Below are 17,080 nucleotides of genomic sequence, written 5' to 3' on the forward strand. Positions count from 1 at the left end.
GAAAGACACTAGTTCCTGCCATTCACACCCCACAATGCCCTAAGTGTCACCAAACCTCAAAGCCCAGTCATTCCTCTCAGGTGAGTATCACTGTGAAAAGTGAAGGAAATTTCACACAGTCAAAGAAAATTTGAAAGTATGCCAGCATTTATTTCAACATCACTGGACAAGATTCTTGGGACAGCAAGGACCTGCGCAGCCAATGATCTTTATCACAGTCCTTGGCCCGGCCCATTGTCTAGGATTCCAGTGGTCTCAGCTTCAGGTCGATCGGCGTCCTCTCCTAAGTGGGAAACAGACAGACAGGTGGACCTTTAGAAGGCCTCATGGAACTGAGAAGAGGGTTCGTGTAGTGTGTTTGGGAGCACAAGGGAGACAGCCTGGCTTGCTGTGAGTGGAGAGAGAGGCAGGGGCTGGCTTAGGGTCCTCACCTGAAGAACTTGGACACGCGTGCCAGAGCTCTCTGGAAGCGGCTCCTCCAGGACCTTGTGCGAGGAGCAGGCTCCCTGGTCTCTCTTGGGCCGCTGGATCTGAGCATGGTGTGAACAGTGGCCACACCTTCTGTGGCCACCCCTTCCATTCCAGGCTGAAAAAGAGAGTTAAGGCCGCACTCAGCCCCAATATGGCTGCTGCCCACAACAACATTCAGCTACTGTGATGCGCATCTGCACAGCTGGTCAAGGTACCAAGGAGGATCGACAAGAGGGGCTACCTACCCTGTTCACATCCCAGGCCCCCTGGAAGGTAATCCAGACCACATAGTAAGAGACTTACCGGCTGAGGATGCAGATCCAAGTGCATGACGATCATGTTCCCCTGAGTGTCTCTTCCGGCTGGAGTGACTCCTAGGACTTCTTGCAGTGATCTGTGGAGCTGACCTCTCAGCTGAGTATAATTGCTAAGCACGCCCAGTCACAGTGCCTGCCTACTCTGACCTGGCCTGCGCCTGCACACTCCGTCCCAGTTCAGGGCTCTCCACTGTGCCCCTCCCCGTGCCTGCCCATTCTGCCCCTTCCCTTGCCTGCCCACTCTGCCCCTGCCCATGGTTCCTCCCTACTTCAGTAGGGTACATTCAGCCCAACCAGTGGATACAGTTTTGATAAGTGACCTCTTCTCTTTTCCTGTGTCTCTCACTCCCACCTCTCCAAGGTTCCTTGATCCCTTCCATTCCCATTCTATCTTAATCTCCTCTGCGGTCCTCCCTCAGTTCCCTTCCAACCTCACTTAGACTTTCCCACACCCCCTTTGTCTCTCTGTCTCTCTCTTTCTCCCTCTCCCCCTACCCCCTGCTCTTCACCTCTTTTATTCTGCTAGCAGGCTCCAAGCATGCTCTCTTCCTGAGTAGAGATGCACTGAGGATTCCCACTTTGAGAAGAAAGCATGCCTATGTTTTAGCCATACCTCACTTGGGGTGAGGTTATTTGATCCTGTGCCCTCAGTAGACTCCCCTGGTCCCAGTGTGCACCAGTCAGGTTTCTTAGATTCTTTCCTAAGTACTAGAGAATGTTCTAGTGCCACTTAAGCAATTTATGTTGTGCCTCAAGCAGACGCAACAAACATAGAACTCTTGCCATAGAGTCTGCGCTGGGTGTCACACACTGAGTTGTGAAATCTTGTAGGTGAAGTCATGAGGGATGCTTATGATGAAGTTGTAGCATTTTTGTGGCATGGAAGGCTACTCAATGAGTTTGTAGCTTCACAGTGTGGAGGAAAACGGAGAACAGCATCTTTGGCCTTTGACTAAATTGCTGTGTAAAGGTATCTGATGTCGTAGGCCATCACTTTTCTTCAGTGGTCCCCAGGGGCATCACTACAGAGTTGAAGGTGGACATGGAGTGGGAGAGACATTGGGGGAAGATTTGGAGAGATGCTTGCCATGGAGCTGACTGGAGGTGAAATTTGCCAGAAAAGCCTTTCTCTCCAGATCGGCCATCTCTAGTCGCTGAGGTGCTGACCAGCAGCCCTGGGCCGTGTGCAAACAGGTGTGCCCACTGCCCTAAAGGACAGGGTGTCGCCAGTCCCTATTCAAAGAGACAATGAGCCCAGAGTGTACATATGTACTAACTGTTTTTACCCAAGCACTGCAGTGGAGTTTAGAAATCACCACGTACATTTTAGCCCAAAGCTCCCTACTGTCATGGTTCCCCCTCCGAAGTGAATGTGTTTCCTTGCCCTCCACGTGTCCCTTTCCTGTCCATGGATCCAAACTCCTGCAAAGACTCCTATGCTAATGAGGAGAAAGGCCCACCTTTTGGTCCTGCAACCAAAGGTTCCTTGGCCTGCACGTGCTGACATCCTGAGCTACCACCAGGGGGCAGAACAAGATGGGAGAACTGTCTCAGACAGAACCCCTGAGCTGTCTGTCTCTGATGCAGCATCTGGATGAGGTTTCCAGGAGCCAGGAATCAGGCCTAAGCTAAGGGCTCACGCCAAGATTTTTTCCTGTAACTGCTTGAAGACAGGGCCAGGCTGGGAAGTGCTAATATCTGCAATGATGCTTGAGGGACTGACTCCCGAGGGTAGGCCTGCAGGTCCATTGCCTTACCAGCATGGCATTGTGGAATCTGGCTGCCTAAGCAGGATAAGTAGTATCTGTCACTGTCTCAAGCTAGTTTACGCGTGTCAGTCATTTGACACCATGGGATCAGGAACAGCAGAAGGTCAGGACATTGTCAGCCACAGGACACTTCTCTGTGTGCCTTAGACTGAGTTATTTCTCCTCACAATTTTTGCTGTTGGTGTTTTGAAGGCTTGACCCAGAGCTTAATGGGTTTGGAACCTTTAGTGTGGAATTAAGATGGACCTTAGTCATAGGTAGGAAGCTAGCTGACTTAAAAGGATTAATGATATCATGTGAGGAGACACCAGAGGACATGCTCTGCACACGCACCGATGCTTGAAGGAGATGCCGTGTGACGAGTAGGTGAGAAGAAGACTAAGCAGGAATGTTCCACAGAAGCCAAGCTGGGAAACACTTGGATCTTTGACTTGCCAGCTTGCAAACCTTCAGGAAATAAATCTCTGTTGTTCTAATCATCCTGTCTTTGGCATTATTTTTATGTCAGTCCACAAAGTTTACCAATGTTCCCATTGTTGGGATTCTCTGAAGAATGAACCTGGGGTTCACATGGACAAGTACCAGGTAGCTTGCATTTCGGGAGACCAAAGCTGGGTGTGGAGCATGGGTGTTTTCCCCCTCAGGAACCTCGTGAAGAACAAAAGGAATGTCCACTCACCTGCTTCGAAGGCTCCCTGAGTTCTCTGGGGTGTGGGAGAGAATGTGTCATGTTAAAGAGATTCTCCCACTGTGAGTATGAATGTTTACTCTATGTCGGAAATTTCACTGAGTTATTAAAACATTCTATGTGAAAAGAAGAAAGCAGTTGCGGGGAGGCAGCCTAGGCTTTATCATGTGCCACAATAGCAAAACGTACAGGGAGGAAAGAGAGGGTTCGATTTTCCATTGTAGTGTCTGTTCCAGAGAGCAGAGGTCAGCAGGATGCTGTCAGCACAGAGAATCAACTGGATGAATTACAGGTAACTGTTTCTGGGAAGCACTGTGTGCACAGGAGGATCCCAGTGAAGCTGTATGACTGGTGATCTGTTTCTCAGAAGCTCCTAGAAGGAGGGAGGCCCTTGGCTCATCACAGTGCTCATTGGTCCTTTCCACAGGACACATGACCATGGCCCTGATTTAAATCTTGTCTCGCTCACACATTGTCGTCCTTCTGTACCTTCTTGCCCAAGAACACCAGAAATCTGACAGACTAAAGAATAGTCCCTCCACGTGGCTTCCACCATCACCAGTCCTGTTACTCGGTTGCTGTGTGACTTTGAGATTTCTGCAACCATGCATTTAAAGCCTCTGTGTGGCCCCACAGGGACATGCTCGTGGTTCTGCCATTCCTTGACATAACATACGGCCACATTGCACAAAGTCGAGAACAATTTTTATTTTTATTTTTTATTTTATTTTACCTGAGGACTGGGAGAAGTTCCCAGTCAACCCATAGAAAGCTGTGTGCCCGTGGGTTTCAAGCCCTGCGTGTTGTTTGTTACTGAAGCAATGTGCTAGCTTTCTTCGTGTCCACATGGAAGGACCTTTTCCCTGCCTTTTTAGTGTTCACATTGTCACATCCTTCTCAAGTTTACAGAGACTGTTTCTCTAGAAAAAAATGTGGAAATAGAATTTGGAGGCCTCAGTAAAGTTACACGTAAACATCAAGTAACTATTGAGGGACATATCTCCATGGAGGAGTTGTTCATTGGTCAGGTCCATGTTGTTGTTTCTTGCCCTTAGGCCTTGATTTTGCTGTCGCTGCCCCCTTAGATTTTGCCACTTTGATGGCTGACATATGAGAGATGTTGAGAAAATGGCTCTTTGTCACAAGCTGAGCTCCTGGGGCAGGGGGATCATTCCTGGAAGGCAGTTGTCAGAGCTGGTCTCTAGCACCTGTGCTGGGCTGAGATCAGGAGAGCTCCACAGACAGCAGAGAGGGTGGGAGAGGCTCAGGGACCATGGGATTGCTGGCTCAGTCAGAGAACTCTTCAGCCTTGGCGGTTGTCATGGATTCAGGGATGTTTTGCAGAGGATTGGCTCTCTGGTGAGGATAGGGATTCTATGGTGGAGGGGGTTGTGGGGGGAGAACTCTGGAGGAAGGATAGCAGGCAGCTGCAGTGACCTTTGAAATCACAAAGGAGCAGCTGCTGATTTCTCTCCCTTGGGTTTTCAGCATTTAAACATGGCTACCAGGAGGCAGCAGAGTCCAGCTTCAAGTAAAATGGATACACTGATTTCTGGCGCAGGGTTGTTCAGCAGTGTTTGGCCCTTGGGAAATTTGCAGGAATGATCAGACTGGTCTCTATGCGGGAGGTCTGTCTTGTGACTTCAGGGGTAATGGTGCCCTAAGGTGATGCTATTAAGTCAACCCATATTTTTGCACTCAGCTTTGAAAATTGACCATTTGGACATGATGATAGGAGCATGTCAGGGTGACACATAGTGTCACTGCAGATGGGGACATGGAGAGTGACTCATGGGAGACAGCCCTTTCTGAAAGCAATGTCCTTAGGTACCTAGCCACCAGACTGCCCTGTACTAGTCCCCTGGGATTTGGAATCAAAGACTGTGCAGCTGCACAGAAATTCATAGATCTCTCACTGAAAGATTTCACTGTACAGAGATGATAGGGAATGGAACCGTTATGGAAAAGGTTCCCCCTTCTTTATGGTTACAGAGACAGAAGCTATCACTGCCAAGATAGCCAAGTGACAACACTGTGATTGTAATTAGAGGTGACATAAGAATCATGCCTCCAAGCAACTGACAGGGTAAAGAAACTAAGGGACCATGAGGCATGCATCATGGAACAGATAATCAGGAAGGGTTGTGCCACTCATGTATGGCACCAACAGCAGTAGCCTTCTGACAAATCAATCAGGAGTGAGGTGGTATATCTGGGCATCAGTCTCTGCTGGGTGGAGAATGGGGGTTCTGTATATGGCTTTCTCTGTGTGCTGGGCAGTGAGAGACAGGTGAGGGCACCTTATCCTGAAGCCCCCACTCCATGAAATCCCTTCATGGCCTGTTGGGTTTGGGCTGTGGTAAGTCTCAACACTTCCCTAGCCATCTTAAGAGTTGGAGAGTGATACAGTCCCACCAAAGTGTCTTCTTCCAGCAGTTTCCTGAAGAGCTGACAGGAACAAGAGGCATCAGAAGCTCATCTCTCTCCTCCTCTGTCTCTCTGTCACTCTTTCTCTTCCCCTCCCTCTCCTCAAACTCTATCTCGTGCACTACACAGTGTTCATTTGAACATTCCAAAGCCATTTCTGGATTTCTCATAACCTTTTCATCAGGTTTCTCTCCAACCATACAGTTGGTCTGTCTAGAAGCACTATGGATACCTGGGTTTCCTGTTGGGGCCAGCAAAAGGGAAGTGTGTACCCTTTTCCCAGATTCATAAGACAGGGACTGCTGGTTACCAGGTCACAAAGGCAAAGCTCTTCCCTAGGGCAGTGTCTAAATATGGGTAATTTCAACAATGTCCCTCCCAGAGGCCACAGGTCAGCGTGCAACAGCTATGTGGTCAAGAGTACATTGCGTGCCTGTGAGTGGGTGTGTACAGGTTTGTGTGTATTCGTTAGAGCAGAAACAGAAAATGTCCTCAAACCTGCAGTGATGCAGCAAGAAAGAACAGGTTGGGGAGGGGATTGGGATGGAATGGGGGGGGCTAGCAGCAAGGATAAGGGGGGACGACTAGAGGATTCTAAGAGGAGATAGAGAAAACGTCTGCCCTCTGCATTGACGTCAAGGCCCCATTCTGGTTTGATAAGTCCCTTCCTCTACCCTGGAATTCTTTCAAAAAGTATCCACTCTGATCTGCCCCCTTTCTGGGAGAACAATTGCTTTTGTGGTGTGTGCTGGGGAGATCTTTTGCCTGCAATTAATTTTCAGCCTCACAGACCCAGAAAGCAAATGAACGCCCTGTAAGATAGTGATGGGTCCAGAGAGGAGCTCTAAGTGTGAAGAACCCAGGGAAATGAGGTCCCTTTGTTGAGTGAAGGCAGAGTTGAGACTAATGTGGTGAATCCTGAGACAGTGGGGGATATAAAAGGTATGTGGAAGAGAGGCAAATTGTCTTACAAAACCTTTTCATTTGGAAATGGCTGATAGACAAAGAAGTCTCCACAAGGCTGGTTAGGACTATTTCCCAGGCTTTCCTGCAGTGCATATACGGGGTTTCTTTCTTTCTTTTTCTTTTTCTTTTTCTTTTTTCTTTTTTTGGTTTAGTTGTTCTTCTTTTTAAATATTTTTTTATTATGTATTTCCCTCAATTACATTTCCAATGCTATTCCCAAAGTCCCCCATACCCCCCCTCCCACTCCCCTACCCACCCATTCCCACTTTTTGGCACTGGCGTTCCCCTGTACTGGGGCATATAAAGTTTGCCTGTCCAATGGGCCTCTCTTTCTAGTGATGGCCTACTAGGCCATCTTTTGATACATATGCAGCTAGAGTCAAGAGCTCCGGGGTACTGGTTAGTTCATAATGTTGCACCTACAGGGTTGCAGATCTCTTTAGCTCCTTGGATACTTTCTCTAGCTCCTCCATTGGGGGCCCTGTGATCCATCCAATAGCTGACTGTGAGCATCCAATTATGTGTTTGCTAGGCCCCGGCATAGTCTCAGAAGAGACAGCTATATCAGGGTCCTTTCAGCAAACGCTTGCTAGTGTATGCAATGGTGACATCGTTTGGAAGCTAATTATGGGATGGATCCCTGGACATGGCAGTCCCTAGATGGTCCATCCTTTTGTCTCAGCTCCAAACTTTGTCTCTGTAACTCCTTCCATGGGTGATTGTTTCCTTTATAAATCCTCTGGAGTCTTGATAGAAAGTCCAAAGTGATGCACATGTGTGTGTCTGAATGAGCTCCCAGATCCTCTCCTCTGTGGCCTGGTGGAGCTGGGACAGGCCATGGCACTCGGATGTGGATGGGACTTAATTGATGTTCCAGCCTGGCTGTAAAACGAAGGACAGGGTCCGAACACATAGGGAATGCTTGACAAGTGGCAGAATTAGGGGACCAGGAAGGACCCTGAGCCCGTAAGTCAAGGCCAACAGGCAGATTTCAGCTGGGACTGATTGGAGATGCAGGAGAGGCAAAAGACACAGAGGCTGCAGGAGGAGCATATCTGACCTCTGTCCACACCCTATGGCCTCATTCTCTGCTGAGATAAGACTGGCCCTCTCTTCTTCACAGTAAAATTGTTTATAGAAATGTATCCTCTCCGATCTGCCTCCCTTCCAGAAGAACAGAGGCTTTTTGTGCCCTACTGGAGAGATCTCTTGTCTGCAGATACATTTTCAGCACCAGGAGCCTTCTGAGTCGGTGGGAAAGTCCTTAGAGGTGGACGGTGGGAAGGAACCGGGTCACCTACCTTAGTAGTAGAACCTACTACTTCCTAAGTGCCTGGAGGATTCCATGTCAACGTAGCTATTTAAATTGGTGTATCCTTTCCAAGCCTTGGAAGGCCCTTTTCAGTTGATTTCACAGAAGCACTAACACAGGTTAAGGAGCATCAAGAGATTTTTCACAGCCACACAGATGACTCACTGCAAACCTGGGACTCCACCTTGAGTCTGAATGAGAGTTGGGGACATTCTCTGCCTCCTGGGTCAAAGGAAATCCCCTGAGGCTGTCTCAGGCCTTCTCTCACTTGCACCCAGCCCCAAGCCCATGGTACTCCTGTGGTCGTCCACATTAGTAACTGATATGTAGCACATCACCCCAAGCATCACAGCTTAACAGAGCAAAAACTGTTCCTCTCAGAGTTTGCTGCATCAGGGACTCTGCATGACTTGTGTGGGACCTCCACTTCTCAGCCTTTTTGAAACCCCTTTGCAATCAAGGTCTCAAATGCCCAGAGACAGTGGTGCCTATCCCATAGGCTTCACTGAAGGTGAGCCAACTATTGGCAGGGATCCAGTTCCTCATGGGCAGCCGCATGAGGGACTCTGCTTATTTCTGGCTGTTAGGCATATACTGCCACTAGCTCAGTGGCAGCTGCCCATCTCCACCAGGACTGTGTGCAGTTAGTGCAGAGGGGGGAAATCTTCCTAAAGAGGGAAGGCATAGTCTGGAAATAGCCAGCTCTTGAGCGGGAAGGCCATAGTGTCTTATTTCCAAATCCTGATGGCCAGAAGCAAGGCCTATTGTTGGGCCCATTTCATGGGGTCACAAGTGCCCACAAGGAGGTTGTCCCTGGGGGCTGTTCTAGAAGACTTCTTACCACTCGTGTTGCTGCACCTACTTGAAATATGTAGTCAGAGCGTGGGTGTGGGGCTCAGTATAGCACGGAATATAGATGGGAGAGCACTCAGCAACTTCCAATACCTAGGGGACAGTTACAAGAGGGCAGTAGCCCTTACAGACACACACAATTAGGCAAGCAGTAGGATAGCCCTCTAGTTCTCTTTGATTTTCTGGGGATTTTTTTTACGGGGGTGTTGCAGTGGAGAACATTCTAGACATGGAAAACAGAAGAACAAAGGGAGCTCCCATGGCTTCTGTACACATCGTTCCAGAGCCAGAACCTTCATGGGGGGGGTGGATTTTGAGGTGGAGGCAGTAACATGAGCCCAAAACATCCATTTGGCATGATTCCCATTACCCTGGAAACCAAAATCCCCAATCAAAGCCTTAACCTCTGACATCCAGTTTTGTGCCTCTGGATTTTCTCAGCACCTGGAAACTTTCCCTGCTGTTATTTTACTGAATTCTTCCAAGCGGCAGAAACAGACAGGGTGACACATTGTGACATCAATGACCAGGGCTGATGGATGACACCTTGCTGTATGGAACTATCTCTGGTCAGGATGGTGTTGTAAGTTACTACTTCCCTGTAAGCCCTAATGTGGTTTCTGGGACATAATGGCTCCTACTGATCCACCTCTGTCACCTTCCACCCACAGTCATCTCGCTCAGCACTACAACTGTCCCTCAGTCCCTGATGGTATCAACCACTCAGAATAAAGTACCAGAAAGCAGTACTATGGTAACCTTAATGCCTTGGTCACTTACTGTCACCTACTCCAAAACATTCAAACCATTTAAACAGAAGTCAGACAGTCTCGTGGACAGGGACGACAAATATTATTCAGCCACAGTGAGCAACACAAAATCCGTATACAAAGATGCTAGACAGTCCTGTGTGCAGGGACGACAAATATCCCCAAACCACACCCCTGAAATGAGCTTAGCAGTTGAGAAACTTGGAAAGGAAGGGACTGGGAGCAGCAGACAGATCTTGGTCATCACCTGTGACTCCATGTTTGTGGCTCTGTTGTTATCGGAGTTCCTCATTTGCCTCCCTTGGGGAGAACAGAGGGATAAGTGATCCTTGAGCAATTGGAGGATTTGTGGCTGTTGCTAGAGTTCTCCTGGTGAGATGGAAAGCTGGCTTTGGTGCTTTGAGAGATGCAGGGACAGGCTGGGTGCCTGCATGGTGCACCCCAGGTCAGATATCATTTGTCTACTGCCTAAAGGAGTCCACTGAGACTCTGGTAAAGATTGAGCTTCCTTAGCCAATATGGCTTATGTAAATGTACTGTGGTGTTGATCGAAGGGCATATTGTGTCTGGGGATATAGCTTTGTTGCCACAGGGCTCTCCTTGCATGCATGCATGGGGCCAGAGGATTTATCCATGCCACTCAATAAACTAGGTGTGGTCACACATATCTAAAACTCCAGGGCTTAGAAGGTGGCGGCAGGAGGTTCAGAAGCTCAAGGACGTGATAGTGTTGACTATGCCAGCCCATGCCTAAATCCTTGTCTAGTAACAAAGATAAAGGCAGGAAAGGGAGAAATAAGAAGCAAGAGGGAGAGAGACCCGGGGATAGATAGTACAGTGTTTCAATCCTTTTCCTAACTCTTCCCCATAGGGGCCAGGACCTCAGTCCAATGCTAGGTTGTGTGTATCTGTCTCAGTCACCAGCTGGCAGACCCTCTCAGAGGACAGCCATGCTAGGCTTCGGTCTGTAAGCACACCATAGCCTCTATAATAATATCAGGGATTGGTGCCTACCCATGGGATGGATCCCAAATTGGGCAGGTCACTGGTTGGCTATTCCTTTGGTCGCTGTTCCACTTATGTCCCTGAATTTTTTAAGACAGGAGTAGTTTTGGGTCAAATATTTTGAAGGGGGGTTGGTGTCACCATCCCTCCACTGCGGGTACTGTCTAACTACTGGGGGTGGTCTCTTCAAGTTCCATAGACCCACTTCAAGTTCCATAGGCATTTCAACTAAGGTCATCCTCATTGAGTCCTGGGAGTCTCCCCATTCCAGGTCTCTGGTACTTTCCTAATGTTCCCCCAACCTCCCACATCTCTCCTCACAGCTGCATTTTTCCATTCATTCTCCTGGCTCTCTGGGCCTCATCCTATCTCTTCCCACATCCTGCTTTTTCTTTGCCTGTCTCTCACCCATGTCCCTTCCTCTCTCTGCCTCCCATGATTATCTTGATCCCCTTTCTAAGTGGGATTAAAGAATCTTCAATTGGGCCTTCCTTCTTGTTTAATTTCTCAGGGCCCGTGGGTTGTATCATGGATATTCTGCACTTTCGGGCAAACATTCACTTATCAGTGTGTGCATAACATTCATGTCCTTTTGGGATTTAGTTACCTCACTCAGGATATTATTTTCTGTTTCTACCCATTTGCCTGACAGATTCATGGTGTTCTGGTTTTATGTGGAGTTCTTTAATCCACTTAGATTTGACCTTAGTACAAGGAGATAGAAATGGATCAATTCGCATTTTTCTACATGATAACCGCCAGTTGTGCCAGCACCATTTGTTGAAAATGCTGTCTTTTTTTCCACTGGATGGTTGTAGCTCCCTTGTCAAAGATCAAGTGACCATAGGTGTGTGGGTTCATCTCTGGGTCTTCAATTTTGTACCATTGGTCTACTTGTCTGTCACTATACCAATACCATGCAGTTTTTATTACAATTGCTCTGTAGTACAGCTTTAGGTCCGGCATGATGATTCCACCAGAGGTTCTTTTATCCTTGAGAAGAGTTTTTGCTATCCTAGGTTTTTTGTTATTCCAGATGAATCTGCTGATTGCCTTTTCTAATTCCTTGAAGAATTGAGTTGGAATTTTGATGGGGATTGCATTGAATCTGTAGATTGCTTTTGGCAAGATAGCCATTTTTACAATGTTGATCCTGCCAATCAATGAGCATGGGAGATCTTTCCATCTTCTGAGATCTTCTATAATTTCTTTCTTCAGAGACTTGAAGTTCTTATCATACAGATCTTTCACTTCCTTACTTAGAGTCATGCCAAGATATTTTATATTATTTGTGACTATAGAGAAGGGTGTTGTTTCCCTAATTTCTTTCTCAGCCTGTTTATCCTTTGTGTAGAGAAAGGCCATTGACTTGTTTGAGTTAATTTTATATCCAGCTACTTCATTGCATCTGTTTATCAGGCTTAGGAGTTCTCTGGTGGAATTTTTAGGGTCACGTATATATACTATCATATCATCTGCAAAAAGTGATATTTTGAGTTCTTCCTTTCAAATTTGTATCCCCTTGATCTCCTTTTGTTGTCTAACTGCTCTGGCTAGGACTTCAAGTACAATGTTGAATAGGTAGGGCGAGAGTGGACAGCCTTGTCTAGTCCCTGATTTTAGTGGGATTTCTTCCAGCTTCTCACCATTTACTTTGATGTTGGCTACTGGTTTGCTGTAGATTGCTTTTATCATGTTTAGGTATGGGCCTTGAATTCCTGATCTTTCCAAGACTTTTTATCATGAATGGGTGTTGGATTTTGTCAAAGGCTTTCTCAGCATCTAACGAGATGATTATGTGGTTTTTGTCTTTGAGTTTGTTTATATACAGGATTACGTTGATGGATTTCCGTATATTGAACCATCCTTGCATCACTGGGATGAAACCTACTTGGTCAGGATGGATGATTGTTTTGATGTGTTCTTGGATTCGGTTAGCGAGAACTTTATTGAGGATTTTTGCATTGATATTCATAAGGGAAATTGGTCTGAAGTTCTCTATCTTTGTTGGGTCTTTTTGTGGATTAGGTATCAGAGTAATTGTGGCTTCATAGAATGAGTTGGGTAGAGTACCTTCCGTTTCTATTTTGTGGAATAGTTTGTGAAGAACTGGAATTAGATCTTCTTTGAAGGTCTGATAGAACTCTGCACTAAACCCATCTGGTCCTGGGTTTTTTTTTTGGTTGGGAGACTATTAATGACTGCTTCTATTTCTTTAGGGGATATAGGACTGTTTAGATCATTAACCTGATCATGATTTAGCTTTGGAATCTGGTATCTGTCTAGAAACTTGTCCATTTCATCCAGGTTTTCCAGTTTTGTTGAGTATAGCCTTTTGTAGAAGGATTTGATGGTGTTTTGGATTTCTTCAGGATCTGTTGTTATGTTTCCCTTTTCATTTCTGATTTTCTTAATTAGGATGCTTTCCCTGTGCCCTCTAGTGAGTCTGGCTAAGGGTTTATCTATCTTGTTGATTTTCTCAAAGAACCAGCACCTTGATTGGTTGATTTTTTGAATAGTTCTTCTTGTTTCCACTTGGTTGATTTCACCCCTGAGTTTGATTATTTCTTGCCGTCTACTCCTCTTGGGTGAATTTGCTTCCTTTTGTTCTAGAGCTTTTAGGTGTGTTGTCAAGCTGCTAATGTGTGCTCTCTCTAGTTTCTTTTTGGAGGCACTCAGAGCTATGAGTTTTCCTCTTAGGAATGCTTTCATTGTGTCCCATAAGTTTGGGTATGTTGTGGCTTCATTTTCATTAAACTCCAAAAAGTCCTTAATTTCTTTCTTTATTCCTTCCTTGACCAAGTTATCATTGAGAAGAGTGTTGTTCAGTTTCCACATGAATGTTGGCTTTCTATTATTTATTTTGTTATTGAAGATGAGCCTTAGTCCATGGTGATCTGATAGGTTGCATGGGACAATTTCAATATTTTTGTATATGTTGAGGCTTGTTTTGTGACTAATTATGTGGTCAGTTTTGGAGAAGGTACCATGAGGTGCTGAGAAGAAGGTATATCCTTTTGTTTTAGGATAAAATGTTCTGTAGATATCTGTTAAGTATATTTGTTTCATCACTTCTGTTAGTTTCACTGTGTCCCTGTTTAATTTCTGTTTCCATGATCTGTCCATTGGTGAAAGTGGTGTGTTGAAGTCTCCCACTATTATTGTGTGAGGTGCAATATGTGCTTTGAGCTTTACTAAAGTTTCTTTAATGAATGTGGCTGCCCTTGTATTTGGAGCATATATATTCAGAATTGATAGTTCCTCTTGGAGGATTTTATCTTTGATGAGTATGAAGTGCCCCTCCTTGTCTTTTTTGATTATTTTGGGTTGGAAGTCGATTTTATTAGATATTAAAATGGCTACTCCAGCTTGTTTCTTCATACCATTTGCTTGAAAATTGTTTTCCAGCCTTTTATTCTGAGGTTGTGTCTATCTTTTTCTCTGAGATGAGTTTCCTGTAAGCAGCAAAATGTTGGGTCTTGTTTGTGTAGCCAGTTTGTTAGTCTATGTCTTTTTATTGGGGAGTTGAGTCCATTGATATTAAGAGATATTAAGGAAAAGTAATTGTTGCTTCCTGTTATTTTTGTTGTTAAAGTTGGCATTCTGTTCTTGTGGCTGTCTTCTTTTAGGTTTGTTGAGGGATTACCTTCTTGTTGTTTCTAGGGCATGGTTCCCATCCTTGTATTGTTTTTTTTTTCTATTATTATCCTTTGAAGGGCTGGGTTCGTGGAGAGATAATGGGTGAATTTGGTTTTGTCATGGAATACTTTGGTTTCTCCATCTATGGTAATTGAGAGTTTGGCTGGGTATAGTAGCCTTGGCTGGAATTTTTGTTCTCTTAGTGTCTGTATAACATCTGTCCAGGCTCTTCTGGCTTTCATAGTGTCTGGTGAAAAATCTGGTGTAATTCTGATAGGGTTCCTTTATATGTTACTTGACCTTTTTCCCTTACTGCTTTTAGTATTCTATCTTTATTTAGTGCATTTTTTGTTCTGATTATTATGTGTCGGGAGGAATTTCTTTTCTGGTCCAGTCTATTTGGAGTTCTGTAGGCTTCTTGTATGTTCATAGGCATCTCTTTCTTTAGATTTGGGAAGTTTTCTTCAATAATTTTGTTGAAGATGTTTGCTGGTCCTTTGAGTTGAAATTCTTCATTCTCATCCACTCCTATTATCCGTAGGTTTGGTCTTCTCATTGTGTCCTGGATTTCCTGGATGTTTTGAGTTAGGATCTTTTTGCATTTTCCATTTTCTTTGATTGTTGTGCCGATGTTCTCTATGGAATCTTCTGCACCTGAGATTCTCTCTTCCATCTCTTGTATTCTGTAGCTGATGCTCACATCTATGGTTCCAGATTTCTTTCCTAGGGTTTCTATCTCCAGCGTTGCCTCACTTTGGGTGTTCTTTATTGTGTCTACTTCCCTTTTTAGGTCTTGGATGGTTTTATTCAATTCCATCACCTGTTTGGTTGTGTTTTCCTGCAATTCTTTAAGGGATTTTTGTGTTTCCTCTTTAATGTCTTCTACTTGTTTAGCAGTGTTCTCTTGTATTTCTTTAATGAGTTATTTAAGTCCTTCTTGATGTCCTCTACTATCATCATGAGATATGCTTTTAAATCCACGTCTAGCTTTTCAGGTGTGTTGGATTGCCCTGGACTGGGCGAAGTGGGAGTGCTGGGTTCTGATGATGGTGAGTGGTCCTGGTTTCTGTTAGTAAGATTCTTATGTTTACCTTTCGCCATCTGGTAATCTCTGGAGTTAGTTGTTATAGTTGTCTCTGTTTAGAGATTGTTCCTCTGGTGTTGTGTGGGACGCCTGACTCGCCAGCAAGAAACACACCACAATAGGATCCTTCTGCACACGTTTATTGGGAGAGCATTGACTGTGTAGGCAAAAGACCCCGAGCCCTGGGCCTCTCACTCTTATATACTATCAGTTCTCATCCACTCACAGCAGGCCACATCACCTCACCAGGTACGCAGCTTCAGATAATCAGGGCAGCAGGGGCATATCTCCACCAAAATGGCTTCGCCAGTGACCTGGTACACCTGCGCAGCTCTCACGATGTTTGTGGTTTATATGAGGAAGTCAGGTGCAAGTCATACGACTTAGCTGCAGTCCCTGGCACCTTTGGGACTGCCGCCACACCCGCTCCCCAGAGTGTTGTTGTTACCCTCTATGAGCAGACCTGGGAGACTAGCTCTCTCCTCTGAGTTTCAGTGGTCAGAACAGTCTCTGCAGGCAAGGTCTCCTCTTTCAGGGAAGGTGCATAATTATCTGGTGTTTGGACCTCCTCCTGGCCGAAGATGAAGGCCCAAAATAGGATCTTTCCCAGAAGCTGTGTTACTTTGGCCTGTCACAGAAGCCGTTGTTTCAGTAGTCCTCACTCTCATCTGTGTAGACTACTTTCCGCGGAGTCCCAGAACCAAGGTGGGTCCCACGGAACCTGAGGCAGAAGCCTCTCTCTCGGGCCGGGCAGACACCTGTGCTCTGACCAGGAAGGTGGCCGGTTGTCTGGAGCCAAAAAATCTATCTATATATTCTTGTGGTCCCCAATTTGAAAAACATGCAAGAGTTTTTCCATCCTTATGTTGGCAAATTCAGTGAACATACAGAGAGGCTCTTCCTGGTCTCTGAGATGGCCCATAAGCTTTCCATGTTTAACACTCTAGGTCCACCAAGGATAGATCTGTAACCAAACTCCAGGTTTCTCCCCCATGAACTGGTGGAAGCCAAGGGATACCACGGGGAAACACACAGGCAGAAACTGTCTCTGAGTGACCATGTAAAGCCTTTCCCTGAAAGCATTCTTCTCTTTGACATGTTCAACATGCCAGTAGACATTTTGTGTCTTAAGGGGTATGTATCTCTTTGTGGTCTGCAGAACCGAGTTTCATGCAGACAGTGTCATGCACGAGTAAGCCCACCACAACCACTTACTCTTAAGATGTTTCCTTCCCACATTTGGTAATCCCTATGTTCTTTCTAGATTGCTCCCTTTCTAATTTAATAGAAGCATCTACACATCCAGGATTTTATGTATCTATATATTCTTGTGGACCCCAATTTGAAAAACATGCAAGATTTTTTCCATCCTTATGTTGGCAAATTCAGTGAACATACAGAGAGGCTCTTCCTGGTCTCTGAGATGGCCCATAAGCTCAACATGTTTAACACCCCAGGCCCACCAAGGATAGATCTGTAACCAAACTCCAGGTTTCTCCTCCATGAACTGGTGGAAGCCAAGGGGTACCACGGGGAAACACACAGGCAGAAACTGTCTCAGAGAGACCCCTTGAAGCATTGTCCTGAAAGCATTCTTCTCTTTGACATGCTCTAAAGGCCAGTAGACATTTTGTTTCTTAAGTGGTATCTCTTTGTGGTCTGCAGAACTGAGTTTCATGCAGACAGTGTCATGCATGAGTAAGCCCACCACAACCACTTACTCTCAAGTTGTTTCCCTCCCACATTTGATAATCCCTAAGTTCTTTCTAGGCTGCTTCCT

General features: G+C 45.7%; 1 protein-coding gene and 1 long non-coding RNA gene across 4 annotated transcripts in view; one reads left to right on the forward strand and one right to left on the reverse strand.

Annotated features, from left to right (window-relative positions):
* Positions 1-17,080, forward strand: part of LOC110286907 (doublesex- and mab-3-related transcription factor C1) — a 35,217-nt gene that overhangs the window by 5,283 nt on the left and 12,854 nt on the right. For 2 of the 3 annotated variants that reach the window (XM_085838076.1, XM_085838078.1), the window contains exons 1-2: positions 7,840-8,009; positions 9,220-9,385. The exons of the other annotated variant lie outside the window; for it this stretch is intronic. In XM_085838076.1, the coding sequence (XP_085694202.1) occupies positions 9,342-9,385 (44 nt within the window). In that variant the 5' untranslated portion in view covers positions 7,840-8,009; positions 9,220-9,341. Of the gene's footprint in view, positions 1-7,839; positions 8,010-9,219; positions 9,386-17,080 lie in introns of those variants that run through there. 3 annotated transcript variants of the gene reach the window in all.
* Positions 131-985, reverse strand: LOC147004616 (uncharacterized). Its single transcript, XR_015047161.1, has 3 exons — positions 775-985; positions 432-586; positions 131-283 (listed from the first exon to the last, which is right to left on the reverse strand). It is a non-coding gene; the product is annotated as an uncharacterized LOC147004616 (long non-coding RNA).

The sequence above is a fragment of the Mus caroli genome, unplaced genomic scaffold (assembly GCF_978045245.1).
Source record: "Mus caroli unplaced genomic scaffold, Mus_caroli_1 scaffold_5, whole genome shotgun sequence".
Lineage (NCBI taxonomy): Eukaryota > Metazoa > Chordata > Mammalia > Rodentia > Muridae > Mus > Mus caroli.